We start from the raw sequence: 19,787 nt of genomic DNA on the forward strand, positions 1-19,787 counted from the left end.
TATTCAACACTAACATTTCAGGCCTTAAGAACCTTAAATGAGTTATAAAAAAACAAACAAACACATACAAACAAATGGGAGGGACAAAAATGTCTCTACTTACAACTTAATGTGTAAAAATTCTTCCTATTTCAAGAGAGTTATAGTTAGAGCTGATAGAAAAACTACGTAAATAAAAACAGTAATTACAAGACACTTGTTAAATATTATAGATACTTGCTATGTGTTAGGAACGGTATGGGCATTATCTCATTTCATTAGGTTTGTGAAGAATATTCAACCTTTTCTAGTTTGGCCATGGCTTCCATATTAGGGATTATTAAAAGGTCTAAAAATCTGTGAGAGAAATCCAGAAGAGATTTGCTGTGCTCCTTGGGGAAACACAATTCAACTCCCTTCAACTGAAAACCAAGGTGATTTCCAAGCTGTCTGCAACTCCCTGCCCCCACGATTCACTTCCTCTTCTGACTGTTGCACTCAGAAAAGACCAGAGGACTCTGCAGCCACGATGACAGCATTGCTTTTTGTTATCTTGGAGTGTAGGTTTCCTTAATGAATCTGTCTAATGTTGTCCACTCTTATAATCAGTAGATTTAACTTCTTTGGCTGGGTGCAATTTAAATTCTCACTAAAATTATCATGTCCTTTATCTTTTAAGTGTTGGAAACATGAATGCCAATGGAATCAGGCCAGAGTTTGAATACCAGTCTCTAGCCTCTGTTTTCCCTACCCATAAAAATTCCTACCTCCGAGAGTTTAAGGACTTCACTCACTCTTTGCTAGTTCACTTATTCATTCAGTTTACGGAATACCTACCACGCGCCACGCACCATTCTAAAACACTTAAAAGGGGTCTGTAAACTCAAAAGCTCAAAGTAGTTACTGCTTTTACTATCAGTAGTCGTTTTCCCCAAGAATCAACAAAACAAAGAAAATCACCTAAACAACAGGAAGATACAGATAAGAATTCTTTGGCATGGGAGCTTTACGAAAAAAGGAAACTTTTCCCTGAAGGGATTCAGGAAGTAAGAAGGTCCTCCTCCACTCTGAACAGTTCTCTGGGCTGTTCTTAGGAGTCCTCAAGGTTCCTGGACTATTTTTCTTGTCCCACACATACAGAAACCTACAGTGTATTCCAGTTGTAATTTCTTTTGTTGTTGAGGATATTTTTCTATTTATCTTCAGATAGAGTGGGAGGGAGGGGAACAGGGAGGGAGGGAGAAACATCAACGTGAGAGGGGCACATCGACTGGTTGCCTGCCCCAGACCCCAACCAGAGCCGGGACCAAATGCAACCGAAGTTATGTGCCGTTGACTGGGAGGAACCGAAGCCAAAGTGCCGCCCCTTGACCGGAATCGACACCCCCACCCCTCATTGGTCTGCGAGCTGGGGGGGCGCTCTAACCCTGAGCCAAACCAGCCAGGGCCCGGTTGTAATGATTAACAAGAGATCTTGTTCTGTCTGGCATGGTTCATCCTCTGTCCACACCCTAAATCTTTCTGGGCTTTCATTTTTGCCAATTAAAACGGCAGGTTCTAGTCTCCTAACTGATTGAGGCAAGTAAGCAAGTGACTCAGCATCTCCGGCTGGTTCGGAAGGTGAGGGCGCTGGACAAAGGTGAGTCCAGACTGAAGTTCTAAGATGGGGGATCAGCACCCCAGACTCGAGGCGCACCCAAGGTCCGAAGGCGTGCTTTTACAGATAGCGAACTCACACCGCCCAATCCATGCTTTCTTAAACATCACGAGGCCTTATAGGAAAATGAAACTGAAAATGAAAAGTTCTTTTTCTAACCTGGTCCAGCACCGCCAGCTCGGATACTAGTGACGGGCAGGGTTCTGATTGGAGGCACACGCGCGGAATAAAAGCCGAAGCGCGGGGTCAGGAGCGCACTTCCTCGGCTGCAGCGCTGTGGTAGCGATGTCTCTCCCCGTGACACTGGTCCTGCTGGGGCTGCTCGCTGTGTCAGGCCTGGACGCCATCCAGCGTGAGTGTCCCCTTCTCCCTTCTCCCCGTTTCTCCTCCGTTCGCCCTTCCTCTCCCGGTCGCCTACCCACTTTGGCACTCTCTCTCTCTCTTCTCCGTAACACCCCGGCTCCCCAAAGGCTCTTTCCCGGTCAGCGGAGGGGGAGCAGTGTGGGTGCGAGCCCAGGACTCCAGCTTTTTTCTTCTTTCTCTGAGAGTGGGGGTGGGTGGTGGGGGAGACCGCTGGGACGCCTGGGCCGGGTAGATGGGGACAAAGTTTCGGAGTATTGGTAGCTTCAGAACGATCCGAGGGAGGGAGGGTTCTCTTCCTCTCTTTCGCAGGACCTGTTGCTGCCTGGGCGCAGCCGGAGGAGAAGGCGGATAGGCGGGTCCCAAAGGCGCAGAGTTGGGGACTGAAAATGGGTGGAGACAGGCAGCTGGGCTTTGGGAGAGGCAGTTGGGCTGGGGTAAATCGGTCCACCGCAATTCTGCTTCGCTGGAACCGCTGGATTTCGGGTTTCCGCCTAGCGCCTGCCAGGTTCACCAATGCCTTGGCACTTTCCCGCAAATATGAGATCAAGCCTTGGCGGGGGATCAGCACGCGACCTTCATAGAATGCTTTGAGAGCGCTTCCACACCATTAACTCACGTTTCCCATTACATCTCGCTTTTAATAACCATAAGAACTACCTGTTTTTGATAACTCACAGTGTGCAGGGGACGCTGTGCGCTTTATGTCACTTAAGTCTTAAGTGCGCCTATGAGGTGAATATGAAGATTATTACCAGCATTTCATAGATGAGAAAACTGAGGCACCAAGAGTTGAAGTAACTTCATCACACAGGGAATAAATGGCAGACAATGGCTCCTGACCAGAGCATTATGCTGAGGTGTAAGCCTTTGTACTGGATGTAATCTGTGTGTTTTTCAGAATAGCCTCCTTTGGGTGTGAGATTAGAACAAGCTGCAGGGCCATGGGCCCCAAGGGCATTTTTGTATTTATCTTAAGATGGAGCAGGAGGGAGAGAGGGAGGAAGAGAGAGAGAGAGAGACATCGATGTGAGAGACACACATGGAGTGGTTGCCACCCACACGACCCCAACCGGCTGGGGGACAAACTGCAACCGAAGGGCACCAAACCCGGGACTCTATTGGTCCGTGGGCCAACGGTCTAACCGCTGACGCAAACCAGCCAGGGCCCTGTTGTCTTTTTTTTAAAGAGGGCTCCCTCTTTGGCTCCTTGCCCAGTTCTTTCCGTGATGAACTCAGCCTCTACTTTCAGTTTTGAAAAAGCCAAGTTTAATCAGTCAGTGAGGTTGTAAAACCAGTGATAAGGGTAATCAAGGTAGTTACCCAGACTGTCTGTTGGGGACACCAGGGATATTGAGCATGGTCCAGATACCCTGTAATATGCCAGACCCCCTTGTATTCCCCCTCATAAAAGCTTCGGTGAAGTGTGGTCTTTTGATGATGAGAAAAAGGTATTAATTTAACTTTTTTTTTTTTTTTTAGTTCGTCCTGGGCCCTGGTCAGGGTGTATAATTTATTTACAAAATAAAGCACAATATCTGTCATCACTATGGTCGATATTTGCTGCTGACTATAGAAGCCTTTTGAAAAATAACAAGCTGACATTTAAAAAATCTTAATTTGAAAATTTCCAAAGTAATACATGTTCTGTATAGATCATTTCTGGAAGATACACAAGAAATAGGTAATGGTAATTGCCTCTGGGGGTTATTTTTCTGCTCTATCCCATGTGTGGGCTTTGTTTGTTTCACTGTGGGCATACATTACTTTTTCAGGTAAGCTTTGGAAGCTAAAATAACTCTCCCAAAGTCACAAACCCAATAAGGGGCTGAGTCTAGATTCAAAGCCAGGCCTGGCTGATATTGGTCCTCTTCTTAGAAGAGATTTTCATGTTTTTGCAAAATCCTACCTGATTCTCTCAAAGTGAGAATTCCAGGCCAGACTAACCTTTATCTTCCTCCTGTGGCATTTATTCTATTCTAATTATTAGAAATGTAAATACAAAGAGCATTCTGGTTTATCTTCACTTTTAACTTTATGAGAAAAAAGTCAGGGCTTCACTGGGATCCTCAGTCCAGCTCTGTGGACTTTTCATATTTCCTTTCTTGGCGACCTATCCTTTAGTGATGGAGTGTTTCTAGACAGATACATATGGACAGAATGGCCTGGTACTTCTCTTCCAAACCACTTTCTAGACCTGGAGGAGCAGCTGCCCTGTAGTAATCATAAAATCTGAATGTACGTGTATTTTTTTTTAATAAATATTTTTTCTTTATTGATTTTAGAGAGAGAGGAAGGGAGAGAGAGATAGAAACATCGATGAGAGAGAACATCAACTGGTCGCCTCCTGCATGCCCCCCAATGGGGATTTGGCTCACAACCTGGGCATGTGCCCTAACAAGGAATCAAACTGGTAGCCTCTTGGTACATGGGTTGACGCTCAACCAGTGAGTCACACCGGCTGGGCTGTACATGTGTTTTAAAGTGAATTATATACATGCATTAGTGTCAGTCTGTATTTTAGTAGCAATAACACTTCGTTTTGGATGAAAAATGTAGAAATAGAGTTTATATTTTCTTTCTGCACCCCCAGGGATGATCTAGTCATGTACCTTCTTTTGGAAACCACTGTTCAGTGTGGCATTATGCAATGTATTCCGAACCCAGCTAGTTACAGGACTCATTTCAGGGTGCTGATTAAAATGCAATTTCAATTTTCCTACATTACTCTACTTGGTCATAATGGAGAGTATATTCTCTCCTATTTGCCAGAGTCCTCACCCTTTCCTATTGTTTTGACCCAGCCAAACTCACTCATTTAAGCTATTTGCCAGCTTCTGTAGGCATTTAAATCTTGTAGCTCATGAAATCAGGTACAAAATCAGCTAAGGGTTTGGTGTATAAACTCGGGACAGGATGAAGAGGTTGTGTTTTGTAAGAACATACTTAGGGTTGACTCTCTTAGGAACCTGAACAAGTAGTAATAGTATCTGTCACTTAAAGAGCAACTGCTGTGTGCCAGGCACTTTACTAGATACTTAAAACACATTGAAAAGTCAGATGGATGTTGATTCAAGCAGGAGCAGAAACCAAAAAGGAAAGACGTAAACATAATAAAAAACCTGACAGGGCTAAAAGAGGGTACAACAAATAACATGAGTTTTTTATGTGGCTACTATGGACGGTATATGAAGTAAAAAAATGAAGTTTGAAAAGTAGGTTAGGGCCAAATCATGTAGACTTTTGAGTGATATGTTAAGGAATTCTGTGGGTGCTGAGAAGCCATCAAAATCATTGCCAGATAAAGAAGTGATCAAAGACAATATAGTGCCCTGGCCGGTTTGGCTCAGCGGTTAGAGCGTCGGCCTGCGGTCCAGAGAGACCCGGGTTCGGTTCCCGCTAAGGGAACGTACTTCGGTTGCAGTTTGTCCCCGGCCCTGGTTGGTCGTGCGGGTGGCAGCCACTCGATGTGTCCCTTCACGTCGATGTTTTTCTCTCTCTCTCTCTCTTCCTCTCTCTTCCTCCCACTCTATCTGTACAAAAAATGGAAAAATATCCTCGGGTGAGGATAAAAAAAAAAAAAAAAAGACAATATAGTAAAAAAATGTGGGGAAAATGTGCTATCGAGAGCTATTATGCAGCTAATTGATAAAAATATTGTTATTACCCTTTCTGGGTTTTGGGATCAGCTTTTCTAGATGTGTCAGTTTTTAAAAATCGCTATTTGTTATGATTTATTTTCTCATTTTGATTAAATATTCATTTTCATATCTTAAAAAAAAAATTCTTGAGAGCCTCTACAGAAGGATTCTTAAAGATTTGGCACAATCTCCGGTAAAAGAAGAAGATACTAGAAATCTTCTAGAAAAAGCCAAAAAGTCATTTGTAGGGGAATTATGTGGGAAAGATACTAGGCTATGGTTTATCCCTCAAAATGGAGGTAGCCGTTTGGAAAATGGAAGCTTATTTGGACAGAGTGGAAACGGAATTGGGAAACATGGATGATCAAATTTAAACACTTGCTGCCTGATCTAGCTTTAGACCAAAGTAGTTCAAAGTGAAATACTGTGCAATTTTCATTGGTCTTTCCCTGATGTTTGACAGGTACTCCAAAAGTTCAGGTTTACTCACGGCATCCAGCAGAGAATGGAAAGCCCAATTTCCTGAACTGCTTCGTATCTGGGTTCCATCCACCCCAGATTGAAATTGATTTGCTGAAAAATGGAGATAAGATGAAGGTGGAGATGTCAGACCTGTCTTTCCACAAGGACTGGTCTTTCTATCTTCTGGTGCATGCAAATTTCACTCCCAGTGCAACAGATGAGTATAGCTGCGTTGTGAAGCATGTGACTCTCAATGAGCCCAAGAAAGTTAAGTGGGGTAAGTTTTCAAGTTCTTTCCTTAGCTGCTGACAGTTGTATCTGAGTATAGCCATAGCATAAAGCTGTTTTAATAGTTAAAAAAAAAAAAGCATACTGGGATTGTCAGGGAATGTTATTAAAGCTCTGATAAGTGGCACCTTCGGAGAGACCTCTGCATAGCAGGGTCCTGGAAATGGTAGTTTCCTGTGGCAAGAGCAAGGAGCAGCAACAGCACTTGCTCAAATGCACCCTGGTTCCCAACACTTCTTACCTACTGGCTTCCTTTGGCTTTCCTGACAGCCTCATGGATACTTAGAATCAACATGAGCCTCAGGGAGACATGGGCCTTTGTAAGTCTTGCTCTGCTAGCACCCTGTAATCTTGGACTCCTTTAGCACTCTGACTGGGTTGGGATCTAGGATAGTTGGCAGGTTTGAGTTCTACTGGGTAGTTCTAAACAAGGTATTCATGGTTAGGGACAGCAGGCTATTCTGCCAGATATTTGTTAATACATAGTATTTTAAAAGTAAAACTTACTGTTTTCCTTTTTCTTTTTCGTAGATAAGTACAATTAATTGGCACCATGGAGGTAGGTATCTAACTGAAAAGAAAAAAAAAAAAGCTTTTTTGTTTCTTTGTTTTATTATCCTGGGGACTATTTCCAGGCAGCACTAATATGGTAACCCTCAGTATATGGAGGACATTAATCAGGGTAGCATTTCAGCAGGCAGAGAAGAATCCTATGAGGTCACATTCCCTTTTCCTGTGGAGTGGCATGAGAAAGGTGTGTGGCCCCAGCTGAGGCTCTGCCAGAATCACTGCCCCCCTAAAAGAAGTCAGAGGAGCTGCTGGTGTGGTGTGACAGGATAGAGGCCATTGGTTACCCACATCACCTGCAAGGGTTTGCTCTTTCTTCTGCCATTTCTACATGGGGCATCTCTGGGCCTTCAAAAATAAACCAACCATTCTCTTCTGTTGCATAGCAGTTTCATTCACTCAGAAGAGAGGAGTGACATGGTTCTGAGGATGTCCCATTCCTTCAATCTCTTGTTGAGCCTTAGCGGCTGGGCCTGTGTTTGCCTTCTAGAGGCTCCCAGTCCAATAGAGGAGAGAAATAGAAACATTGTTATAATCTAATGTAAAGATACTAAAATAGATGGATTTACAAGGAGCTCTAGCAGCATGAAAGAGGGAGGAATTGGACTTCTCTGCATTTTTGGATGAAGTACAGAAGTAGAAAACCTCTTCAAATAACACAGGAGTGTTATATTTTAGGACAGGGAAATTAATTCAAGAGAGCATCAGAGAAGGTGGTAACCTGCCCAGAGTCACACAGTAACTAAATGGAAGAGCCAGAATCTGAACTCTAATACCAGCATTCTTCTCTCTTGGGTTGTGGGAGAATTAATGGGATAAACTAATGGGAAATGCTCTTTGTAATGGGTCTGGAAAATTGCAGCTACTTTTACAAATGGTGATGTATATAGCAGAAGCTAGACAAACTGGGTGGTGCAATCTGTAATCCAAATAAAATAAGTAGCTTTGCTAACAATATTTTTTTCTCCCCTCAGGTCTGAAGATGCCTCATTTGGATTGGACTAATTCCAAATTATATTTTCTGTCTTTTTAATGCTCCTATTACTATCATGTGTATGCAAAGAAACTAAGAAGCCATATTAATGTCAATACGAATTTTACTTTTGGTTCTATGACCTATGTAGGCAGGTGGCTCAGAGATAGGAAGGGGAGAGAGTCTCATGCCCAATATTTACATTATGAAAAATGATGTTTTTGCTTCACTAAATAAAATCTGTGTGGTCAGATTCTTAGACATCTCTCCCTATCTCTCTTTTTTTGGGGAAGGGGGCATGGGCATAATAGATCTTTATTTTACCAGAAAGGACAGGCAGTGGGACAGTGCAGCATCCAAACCCCAGACCAAACATACAGCATGCACATGCAGGAACAGCTACACAGGCTGTGGCAGGGCCTGTGCCAGGGGTAGGGGACTGGGACCATTTTGCTCTCTTTTACCTTTTGTTTTCAAATAGGTAATAGTCTTCAAATGTCACTTGAAGAAGAGTATAAACCCCTGGTATATAGGGTTTGGTATTTGACCAAGAATTTCAGTTAGCTAGTGCTAGGTGCTGACAAGATGAGTAAAACACAACACTGCTCTCAAATTGCTCAGTTTAGGGGAGGGGCAGACATGCACTCAGACAATGAATGCACCCTGATAAAGAGTATAGCATAAGTAAGCCCAAAGAACTAGGTGATAGGAAAGTATGTTCAGGGAACATCAAAACCTTTAGGTAGGTGTTAGGGAAGCCATTTGCTTGAGCTGAGACTTGGCGGGTAATAGTTCTCCCTGTTGGTGTGTGGGGCCTGGGGTTTTCAGGCAGGGGCGAGGGGCAAGTTATGAGACTTATAGAGGTATGACAGGTGTGGGTAATTCCAAACAGCAGAACAAGGGGGAAGATTTGTAGGAACTTAGCTGAGAAAATTGAGGGGTGACTTAGACCAGTAACTATTCACCTTGGATGCACATTAGAATCACGTGTAGAACTTACTAAAAAATACCAGCTCTAAAAAATAAAGTCTATTAAGAAAAATCCCAGCTTTCTAGGTTCCAATCCAGATCAACTAAACCACAGTCTCTAAGTATGGTGCCCAGCCAGAAAACAGTGTTGTTATTATTTTTTTAAATTGACTTTGTGTTTTTAGAGCAGTTTTAAGTTCACAGCAAAATTGAGAGGAAGGTGCAGAGATTTCCCATATATTTCCTATTCCCCCCAAGAATAGCCACCCCCATTATCAATATCCCCAACTTGTATGGTACATTTGTTACAACTGATGAACCTACATTGACATGTCATTATCACCAAAGTCATAGTTTACATTATGGTTCACTCTTGGTGTGCTACATATTCTATGGGTTTGGACAAATGTATAAGGACATGTATTCATCATTATGGTATTATACAGAGTATTTCATAGCCTACACAGCCTCTGTGCTCCCAACATTCATTCCTCCTACCTGCTCTCCCAACTACTGATCTTGTTACCGTCTTCATAGTTTGTCTTACCCAGAATGTCATATAGCTGCACTCATATAGCATGTAGCCTTTTCAGATTGGCTTCTTTCACTTAGTAATATGCATTTATGGCTCATTCATGTCGCTTCATGACTTGATAATGCATTTCTTTTTAGTGTTAAATAATATCCCATTGTCTGGGCATACCACAGTCTATTTACTTATTCAACTCATGAAGAACATAATGGTTTCAAATTTTGGCAATTATGAATAAAGCTGATACAAATATCATGTGCAGGTTTTTGTGTGGATATGTTTTCACATTATTATTATTATTATTATTATTATTATCATTATCATTTTAATCTCTAGACAGTTCTAATGTGTAGCCAAGGTTGAGACCCACTGAGTTAAATCTTAAAGGACTTTCTTGTTCCAAGTCATTCAACAGAACTGTTTTGTGAAAAGCTTGCTCGCTGGTTGATGGTTCAATGTAATGCTCTTCTGGAGCATGCCTTCTTTCCCCACTTCAGAACTAGAGATTGATTAAAGAGGAGCAATATTGGAGCTTACCTATGCTCATTAAATACAATTGTGCATTGGGCAGCTACATGCAAAAAAAATGAAATTAGACTACCAACTTACACCATACATAAGAATAAACTCAAAATGAATAGAAGACTTAAATGTGACTCATGAATCCATAAAAATCCTAGAAGAACATGTAGGCAACAAAATTTCAGATATCACAAGCAACAGAATTTTCACTGATACAACGCCTAAAGCAAGAGAAACGAAAAAATTAACACACGGACTACATCAAACTAAAAAGCTTCTACACAGCAAAAGAAATAAGCATCAAAATAAAAAGGGAACCCCCTATATGGGAGAGCATAATTACCAATGATACATCAGATAAGGGGTTAATTTCCAAAATATATGGAGTACTCATACAACTCAACAAAAGGAAGACAAAGAATTCAATTAAAAAATGGGCAGAGGACCTAAATAGACACTTCTACAAACAGGACATATAAATGGCCAAGAGACATGAAAAAATCATCAGAGAGATGCAAATCATAACTAATCATCAGAGAGATGCAAATTAAAATGATTATGAGGTATCACCTCATACCTGCCAGAATGGCCGCCATCAACAAATCATTAAACAACAAGTGCTGGTGAGGGTATGAAGAAAAGGGGACTCTAGCACACTGCTGGTGGGAATGTAGACTGGTGCAGCCACTATGGAAAACAATATGGTGTCTCCTCAAAAAATTAAAAATTGAACTTCCATTTGACTAGTGATCCCACTTCTAGGAATATACCCTAAGAAGCCTGAAACACCAATCAGAAAGAATATATGTACCCCTGTGTTCATAGCAGCACTATTTACAATAGCTAAGATCTGGAAACAGCCCAAGTGCCCATTAGTAGATGAGTAGATTAAAAAAAACCGTGGTACATTTACACAGTGGAATACTATGCAGCTGTAAGAAAGAAAGATCTCTTATCCTTGAGGCGACATGGAGGGACCTGAAGAGTACTATGCTAAGCGAAATAAGCCAATCAGAGAAAGACAAATAACACATGATCTCACTTATTTGCAGAATATAATGAACAAAATAAGCTGATGCACAAACTAGACCCAGAGACATAAAAGGAATATGGTTCAGACTGACAAATCTTAAAGGAAGGGGTCGAGGGGAGGGATGAACTAAATCACAGAACTTAGGTGCATATATGCATAACCACTGGACGTAGACAACAATGCTGGGGGGGGGGGCAGGATCAGGAGGAGGGTGTCTGGGGGGGGAAGGAGAAACATCTGTAACAAAAATAAATTAATTTAAAAAAATAGTCATGAGAATGTAAAATACAGCATAGGGAATATAGTCAATGATATTGTAATAACTATGCATGGTGTCAGATGGGTACCAGACTTACTGGGGTGATCAGTTAGTAAGTTATATAAATATCTAATCTCTATGTTGTACACATGAAACTAATATAATATTGTATGCCAACTGTAATTCAAAAAAATTTTTAAAGGAAAGATAATCCTATCACATTTTTTTTTTTTTTTAAAAAGGGCTCAGAGGAGCTTATCTAAAATTTGGTCAAGGAGAGGGTCTTTGTCAATATGTATATTTGATGCACTGTTGATAACATTTGACTTATGGTACCTGAAATAAATCTATTTCAATATTTAAAAAATATAATTGTGCAAATTAAATGAAAGTCTCAATGTCAATAATAAAGAATTAGACTTTACATACTGACATAGAAGAATAATCATGCTATATTGCTGAAACAAAAAAGTATTTCTAGAAAACATAAGTCATTAAAAAGCCCAAACTATATAAAGCATGTGCATTATATATTTGTATCATGCACACAAGCAGGTCTGTAAAGTCATGCCCTAACCTGTTAGTTACTCAAGGTGTTAGAGAGGGGTAAATAAGGAAGAGAAAGCTGACTAGTCTGTTGGAAAATTAATTTACTAAAAGCTACATTGCTCAGTATCAATTGGCATTTTCCTGAAACCCATGTGAGTGTGTGTGTGTGGATCGGGGGTGGTGGTGTTGAGGGAGAGTCAGGAGTGAAGGAATAGATGGTGAAATAAGACAGGCTTAGACTTTAAGCAGAGGTATTTCTCTCCTGCTACTCACCGTGGCCAATAATGTGTCCCATGTTATGCCCTTCTAAATACTGGGGAATATGGCAGCTGAGCCAACCATCACCTACCATGGCCTGGCCAAATGGAAGGAGGCTGGAAACCACAAGACTCTCCCACTCTCCCAGGCAGAGGGCCAGTCTCACCCCAGAGTATGTTGATAAAAGGGCTGAAGGAAGCTATCTCTCCGCTTAAAGCAAATTGATTATTTGAAGAATTATTTGGCTAATTAATATATAAAACTTTTCTTTAGAAAATGTATTGTAGAACTGTTTTAAAATTGTCCTCATCATCAAATAATAAAAAATAAAGAAAGATATCATAAACCTCTGCAGTCTCCTACTACAGGATTACCACCTTTTGGACCCCGCTGGATTTTCTCAGTGTGTACCTATCACTCTCCGTTTTATTATGGCTATTTAAAAAAAAAAAAAATCCTCACTCAAGGATACTTTTCTATTTATCTTCAGATAGCATGGGGGGGGGGGCATAGATGTGAAAGAGACCCACTGATAGGTTGCCTCCCGAACTACCCAGATCAGGATGAGACTGACCAGAAACCAAGGTATGTGCCCTTGACCAGGATCCAAGCTGCAACTCTTTGGTCCTTGGGCCACCTCTCTAAATGCTGAGCCAAACTGGTCAGGACTGCTATGGCTATTTTGTAAAAATATTTTTGACTTTTGAGAGAGAGAGAGAGAGAGAAAGAGAGAGAGAGAGAGAGAGAAACATCCATATGAGAGAGAGACATCGATCAGCTGCCTCCTGCACAAACCCCTCCAGGGATCAAGCCCCCAACCTGGGCATGTGCCCTGATCAGGAATTGATCCAGGACCTCAGTCCATGGGATGACTCTCAATTCACTGAGCCACACTGGCTGTGCTGTTATGGCTATTTTTAAATTTTAATCTTTATTAAGTAGTTTTCCTTACATTTCCTTATAATTCCCCTGTAAGGAGAATTTAGAAAGATTCACGAAACCAGAGGAAGACAGCATTTGATTTGATGCAGGATCTAGAACTGTAGGTATAGCCTGAGAGGACCCCATACTTTAAATGACCAAAGGAAGTGATAGTGAGAAAACGCTGTAAGATGGAAGCCATGACTTAAGGCAATTCACCACAGTAAAGGGGAGAAAATGCATCTAGAAGAGAGAGTCCAAAATATACAGAAAAGTGAATTAGAATTCAGCAGTTTTAATCTGAAACTGCTGTTGACCCAAGGACCTACAAGGAAAACATCAAGAGATGAGACTGTGAATGTAACTTAATGGTTTGTGTGTAATATTACCCAAGAATGGTACTCGGCGGTGGCAGACATCCTGCTCATCCCCCCTTCAGAGCATCAGCATTTGCCTATCTCTGGCACTTCAAGCTGAGGTGCTACTTCTGATCCCATTTTTACATATTTTTAAACAAACTATATTAGCCCCTACCCCACCCCTTCTCTCAATTTAGTAATTTACAAAACTTCTCTTTGGGAAAACATACAGCCTTCATTGACTACCACTTTTCTGGAGTGGGGGTAGCTATCTAATAAGCAGCGTAAATGGTTGGGGGTTGGGGGGTGAGAACCAAACACAACCCCGCCCTTCCCTTTTGTCAGAAAGCATGAGACTTTGTACAAACAGGAAGCTAAGATGGGAAAGTCCCGTTTTCTAACCTGGAACAGCACTTTTTGCCCAGAGACCAGTGACGAACTGTCACCAGGCTCGGGTTTTAATTGGGCAGTTGAGAAACTAAAATAGCGGCTTAAAAGTGGGGCAGTGCCTTCCAGCAACTGGTTGGTGGGAATATATACCTCGACTCCTCGCTTGGCGACTTGGGCTCTGTTCTTCACTGGGCTTTGCTGCCAGCCTGGGTGCGTTCAAGGCGTGTACCCCCTCCCGCGCCATCCTCTCCCTTTGCTTCTTTCTATCTACCGGCTCTTACTAGCCCTGTGATTCGGATCACCCTTCTCCGCCCAGTGTAGCCAGGCCCCCGGGTTCAGCTCTCTCTGGCTCCTTCCAGACTGGACCAGAAGGCCTTAGAGGCTCGGAGCCGGAGCCGCGGAGCCGCGGGAAGTGGCGCACTGCTGGAGCACACGCTTCCTGCTCCATTATCTCGGGATAGCTACTTGGGCAGGGCGAAGTGCAGCAGGGCAAAATACCTCGGTCACTGATGAGCCACTGGGTGCGTGAGTGGGGTTGGGGGTAGTGGGCACTGCTTTCCCAGGCTGGCCAGCCTCGTTCCGGAAGGTTTGCTTTTCCTGGGTGCATCGCAAAGGGGGAGGGGCAGGCGGGTCTCGAAAAGCAAATACGTAGTTGAGGGTAGTGATCCGGTCTGATGCAGGTGCTTGCCAAGAAAAGTATTGCCTCAGTAAGCCGGTCAGTGCATCTGGTGGAGTGCTGAGCATTGTGCCTTCTGGGCTCACTCCATTTTCTTTTGGAGCTCCACACTTCCTCAGTTTATTATTATTATTTTTTCTTAAATGAATCTTAACCCAGGACATTTTTCTATTTATCACCAGATAGAGTGGGAGGGAGAGAAAGAAACATTGATCAACTGGCTGCCTCTCACGGGACCCGGACCAGGGCCAGGAGGCAGGGAGGAACCGAAACCGAGGTAAGTGCCCTTGAATCGTTATGAACCCCCGACTCATTGATTCGGGCAGGCGCTCTAACCGCTGAACCAAACCCCAACCAGGCTTTCAGGCTTGTGTCGCAAACCAGATCTGTCAGCTATTTTATGTGACATTTCTATGGAAGCTTATATATTTGTTTTGACAAAAGCCTCATTGCAATATAATTCACAAACCATACAATTTACCTATTTAAAGTATACAATCCAATGGGTTTTAGTGTATTAACAGTGTTGTATAACCATCACCTCAATTTTATTGATTTTTTTTTTTAGAGAGAAAGGAAGGGGGTGTGTGTGTGTGAGAAACATTCAAGGGTTGCCTCCCGTGCATGCGCCGACCAGAGATTGAACCCACAACCTTTTGGTGTACAGGGAGGACACTCCAACCAACTGAGCCACCTGGTCAGGGTCCATCACCTCAATTTTAGAACATTTACATCACCTCCAAAGAAATCCTGTATCAATTAGCAGTCACTCCCATTTCTCCCCCACAGATTTGCCTATCATTGACATTTCATATAAATGGAAGCGTATGATGAAGTGGTCTTTGTGATTGACTTGTCACTTAATATGAAGTTTTCAAAGGTCATTCATACTATAGCAAGTATTAGCACTTTATTACTTTTTGTGCTGAATAATTCTCCATTGTATGGATATGCCACATTTTGTTTATCCACTCATCAGTTAATGGGCATTTGGGTTGTTTCCACTTGCCATTATTATGAATAATACTGTTATCAATATATACAAGTTTTCCATGTGAACATAAGTTTTCAATTCTCTTGAGTATAAACCTAGGAGTAGAATGTCTGGGTCATCTGGTAACTCTATGTTTAATCTATTGAGGAACTGTCAAACTGTTTTCCAAAGCTGTCACATCATTTTACATCCCCACCAGCAGTGTATGAGAGTCCCAATTTTTCTATATCCTCACCAACCAATACTTATTATCTTTTATGTTATTGCCCATCATAGTTGGTGTGAAATGGCATCTCATTATGGCTTTTATTTTTATTTCCTTAATGGCTAGAGATACATTATTTAAAAATTACAAAATAATTTATAAAAATTTTATAAAGTTTTGAGAGTTTTAACTATCTAGGTCATGAACCCAAAAGACACAGAGAGTAGACTCAAACCAAGTCTCGCTGTGATGAATGCTTGAACTCTATCCTTTCTTTCCTAGAACAGAATCTGGGCTAAAATCTTTAAAACTCCACTTGCTGCCTCTGTTAGAAAGAGAATCCTAGGCAAAGTGAACCATTACATGAACTAGTTAATTTCTTATTTGCTATTAGAAACTCAAATATGCATAGAGCTTTTTGGTCTCTCCATTTTTACTTTATAAAAAAGGTTTCCTGGAATTTCTCCTAATGGATCTTGAATAAAGTTGTGACTCTTTCTTGGGGTCTATGATTGTGTGCTGTAAGGGTCCTTGGGCTCTCCTCCCCCCTACCATAAGGACATGGAATGCAGAGGGACACAGAGCTTAAGCTTTGTTTAAAAGCATAACTATAAAAAATTGTTGAGTATGTACTTCTCTCTCTATATCTATACATTTTATATTACTATCAATCTTATTTTAAATATTACTAAAGCTTAATTTTTCTCTTATTTTTCAGTTAAAAATTCAGATTGAGCTAGCTGTCTTATAAGTGGCTCCCAGAAGATTCACACTGTTTACTCCTTTGGAAACATAGCAGTTGTAGAGGTGGAGACAGGACTCGAACCAGAATCAGGGTTCAGATATACCTGAAAATCTGGACTCTAAATTCTTATGTAAGTCAGGGAGTGACTGACCAACAGCTGTGAGACACTGAGGACTTTAACTTTCACTGTAAACTTTGGCACAGATCACTTATTTTTCTGAAGACTGGATCCAAAAGGCATAATGAATGTGAGTACATGCTATGGTAGCATGGTGAATTCCAGACAAGCTCGAGAATTTAGTACAGCTGAGGGAGGAGGCCCAACTCCTGAGCTGATCTTGGAAGCAGAATTGATAGAACTCGGAGAAAGTGATGAAGTGGTTGACCTTACCTCTGAATCTCTAGAACCTGCAGTGATTGACCTAACTCACCATAACTCTGTTGTGACTACTGAGGAACGGAGGAGGCCAAGGAGAAACAAAAGGTCACTCCAAGGACAAACTGACATCTATGTGGTGAGCAGTGAAAAGAAGGGGTTGATGAGAGACAGAGATGTATATATGGCCAACAGTGCTTACCCTAATTCCCTGGAAAAGGAGACTTTAAGTTGCACACTACCTGGTTATATCCAGTGCCGAAGTTGTATGGATGGGTACTTGGAGATTGAATTGAGTAGACGACACATCTACTCTACAGAATGTGGACACATCTTCTGTAGTTGGTGCCTCTGCACTTCCCTTAAATATACTAAAAATTGCCCAGTTTGTTTGCAAAAAATTGACTGCCATCAGTACCACCGCATTTATATATGATGTGTGCTGTGTTGCTCAGAACAGACAAACCCCTTGACTGGATTTTTCCATGTCCTTGTGCATGAACTGTGGAGTTGTTAGCATCCAATGTTCTGAGCTCAAAAAGCCTGATTGTAAAAATTGCTCTTTGGAGTGTATGAAAACTCTTTTATTGCTCACAATCAAAAAGACTGCTTTTTGATTCCTTTGGTTTCATGCTTCAGGCCTGAACTTTTGTTGTTATAGTGAATCAGACTAGTGGTGGTCTTCAAAGCAATTTTCCCTTTTTTTTTCTCATAGTAATCAATTTTTAAGTGGCCACATGTGGGCATTTTGGATCATGTAAATAAGAGTAACAGCCTAGAGATGGTAGGAAGTTGGGAGACTGACAACTCTGCAAACCAGAGCCACAAAAAGAAGTTTGGACTTTTACATGAGAAATAAACTTCATGCTTGTTTAAGCAACTATTATACTGGGTCTTGTTTAGAACAATGGAGCCTTTATTTTAATTAATGGAGTAGCAGGATGCTCTTTCTGGATTTCTCAGGATTTCCTGATTCCACTGGAGTGGAAGGAAGTCAGTCCTTTCTGACTATCTATCCAACCAGCAGGCTGGAGTGGGGTATTACCAAAGTGGGGTAGGCACCATGTCCTTCTGGGGCTAGAGGCTTTCAAGGCCAGCCTGTGGAGTTGCCTAGGCACACTGGAATCTAGAGTTGTGGTTCTGAACTCCCTGACCTGCCATGCCAGGGAAGGACTGCCTTCACCCTGGCTTTATAGGTGTGCCTGTCTTCTACCACACTGATCAGCTGATCAGTAAGTTGGCATGCTTCTTTGAACAAACACATCACTGTATCACCATCCCAGCTACTCCAGCAGCCTGGCTGGGTCATAGGCCTTGGGAAAACCTCCTCCCCTCCCCACCTGAACACACACCTTAACTCTTTTTTCTTTTGCAGAGAATCCCTTAGCACAATTCAGCTTGCATTTTAGAACAGAAGAGCGCATGATTTTTGTGGTGCTGTCTACTTTTCCTTCAGAATGAAATGTGCAGTAAAGTTTGTTCCTTACTTACAATGGTTGTAGCAGTGTTGCTTTTTTTTTTTAAATAAAAATTACCCCCTTCCTCCCCATTCCCACCCCCCTCCCACCTTTTCCCACACTATTGTCTGTGTCCATAGGTTATGCATATAAGTTCTTTGGTTTATTTCTTCCAACCCCCCCAATCCCTTTCCCTTTGAGGTTTGTCAGTCTAGCAATGAATTTGTACTTCTTAATCCCTTCACCTTTTTCACCCATTCCCCCAACCCCCCTCCCATCTGGCAACCAACAAAATGTTCTCTGTATCTATGAGAATGTTTCTGTTCTACCTGTTCATTTTGTTTGTAGATTCTATTGTTGATAGATGTGTATTCATTGCCATTTTGTTTGTTCATATATTTTATCTTTTTCTTCAAAAAGACCCTTCATCATTTCACATAATAATGGTTTGGTGGTGATGAATTCCTTTAACTTTTTCTTGTCTGAGAAACTCTTTAAATGGCCATCGATTCTAAATGACAGCTTTGCGGGATAGAGTAATCTTGGTTGTAGGTTCTTGCTTTTCATCACTCTGAATACAGTGATACCTCGGTTCTCGAACGCCTCGGTTTTCGACCAAATCGGTATTCGACCAGGAGATTCGAGAAACTTTTGTCTCGGAATCCGAACAAATATTTGGAACTCGAACTTCCGAGATGAGCCGAGTTGAGCCGAATGGCGTTCATTCGGCCCAGCGCGCCTTGCTTGCGTCATCAGTGTGAGTGCAGAGAGAGAGTCACGCTTTGTGGAGTCACGCTTTCCTATTGGGTTTCATTGCTTCGGTTCTCGAACAATTCGGTTCTCGACCGTCCTCCTGGAACGAATTATGTTCGAGAACCGAGGTATCACTGTATTTCTTGCCACTCCCTTCTGGCCTGCAAAGTTTCTTTTGAGAAATCAGCTGACAGCCTTATGGGAACTCCCTTGTAGGTAACTAGCTGCCTTTCTCTTGCTGCTTTTAAGATTCTCTCTTAGTCTTGAACCTTTTGCATTTTGATGATGATGTGTCTTGGTGTGGGCCTCTTGGGGTTCATCTTGTTTGAGACTCTCTGTGCTTCCTGGACTTGTATGTCTGTTTCCTTCACCAAGTTAGGGAAGTTTTCTGCCATTATTGTTTCAAATAGGTTTTCGATTTCTTGTTCTCACTCTTCTCCTTCTGGCACCCTCAAGATGCGAATGTTGGCACGCTTGAAGTTGTCCCAGAGGCTCCTTACACTATCCTCATTTTTTTGCATTCTTTTTTCTTTTTGCTGTTCTGATTGGGTGTTTTTTGCTTCCTTATATTCCAAATCGATGGTTTGCTTCTTGGATTTACGTACTCTACTATTGAATCTATGTAAATCATTCTTTATTTCAGTTAATGCCTCCTTCATTTCTGACTGTGCATCCATCATTTCTGACTGGTCCTTTTTTATGCTCTTGAGGCCCTCACTAAGTTCACTGAGGTTCTCACTGAGTTTATTGAGCATCCTTATAAGCAGTATTTTGAACTCAGCATCTGTTAGGTTGCTTATCTCCATTTCGTTTAGTTCTTTTCTTGGGGTTTTGTTCTGTTCTTTCATTTGGACCTGTTTCT

At 41.9% G+C, this 19,787-nt stretch overlaps 2 protein-coding genes across 2 annotated transcripts; both read left to right on the top strand.

The window, feature by feature from the left end:
* Window positions 1-1,857: 1,857 nt before the first annotated feature.
* Window positions 1,858-8,188, top strand: B2M (beta-2-microglobulin). Its single transcript, XM_036266301.1, has 4 exons — window positions 1,858-1,988; window positions 6,101-6,376; window positions 6,919-6,946; window positions 7,929-8,188. Exons 1-3 carry the CDS (start codon window positions 1,922-1,924, stop codon window positions 6,930-6,932), a joined length of 357 nt encoding a protein of 118 aa, XP_036122194.1. The 5' UTR covers window positions 1,858-1,921; the 3' UTR covers window positions 6,933-6,946; window positions 7,929-8,188.
* A 6,433-nt stretch (window positions 8,189-14,621) lies between these two features.
* Window positions 14,622-18,083, top strand: LOC118619371 (E3 ubiquitin-protein ligase RNF4-like). Its single transcript, XM_036246083.1, has 2 exons — window positions 14,622-14,672; window positions 16,313-18,083. The coding sequence occupies exon 2, from the start codon at window positions 16,582-16,584 to the stop codon at window positions 17,149-17,151; it is 570 nt and encodes a 189-aa protein (XP_036101976.1). The 5' UTR covers window positions 14,622-14,672; window positions 16,313-16,581; the 3' UTR covers window positions 17,152-18,083.
* The last annotated feature ends 1,704 nt before the right edge of the window (window positions 18,084-19,787 follow it).

This window comes from Molossus molossus, unplaced genomic scaffold (genome assembly GCF_014108415.1).
Source record: "Molossus molossus isolate mMolMol1 unplaced genomic scaffold, mMolMol1.p scaffold_m16_p_1, whole genome shotgun sequence".
Taxonomy (NCBI): Eukaryota; Metazoa; Chordata; class Mammalia; order Chiroptera; family Molossidae; genus Molossus; species Molossus molossus.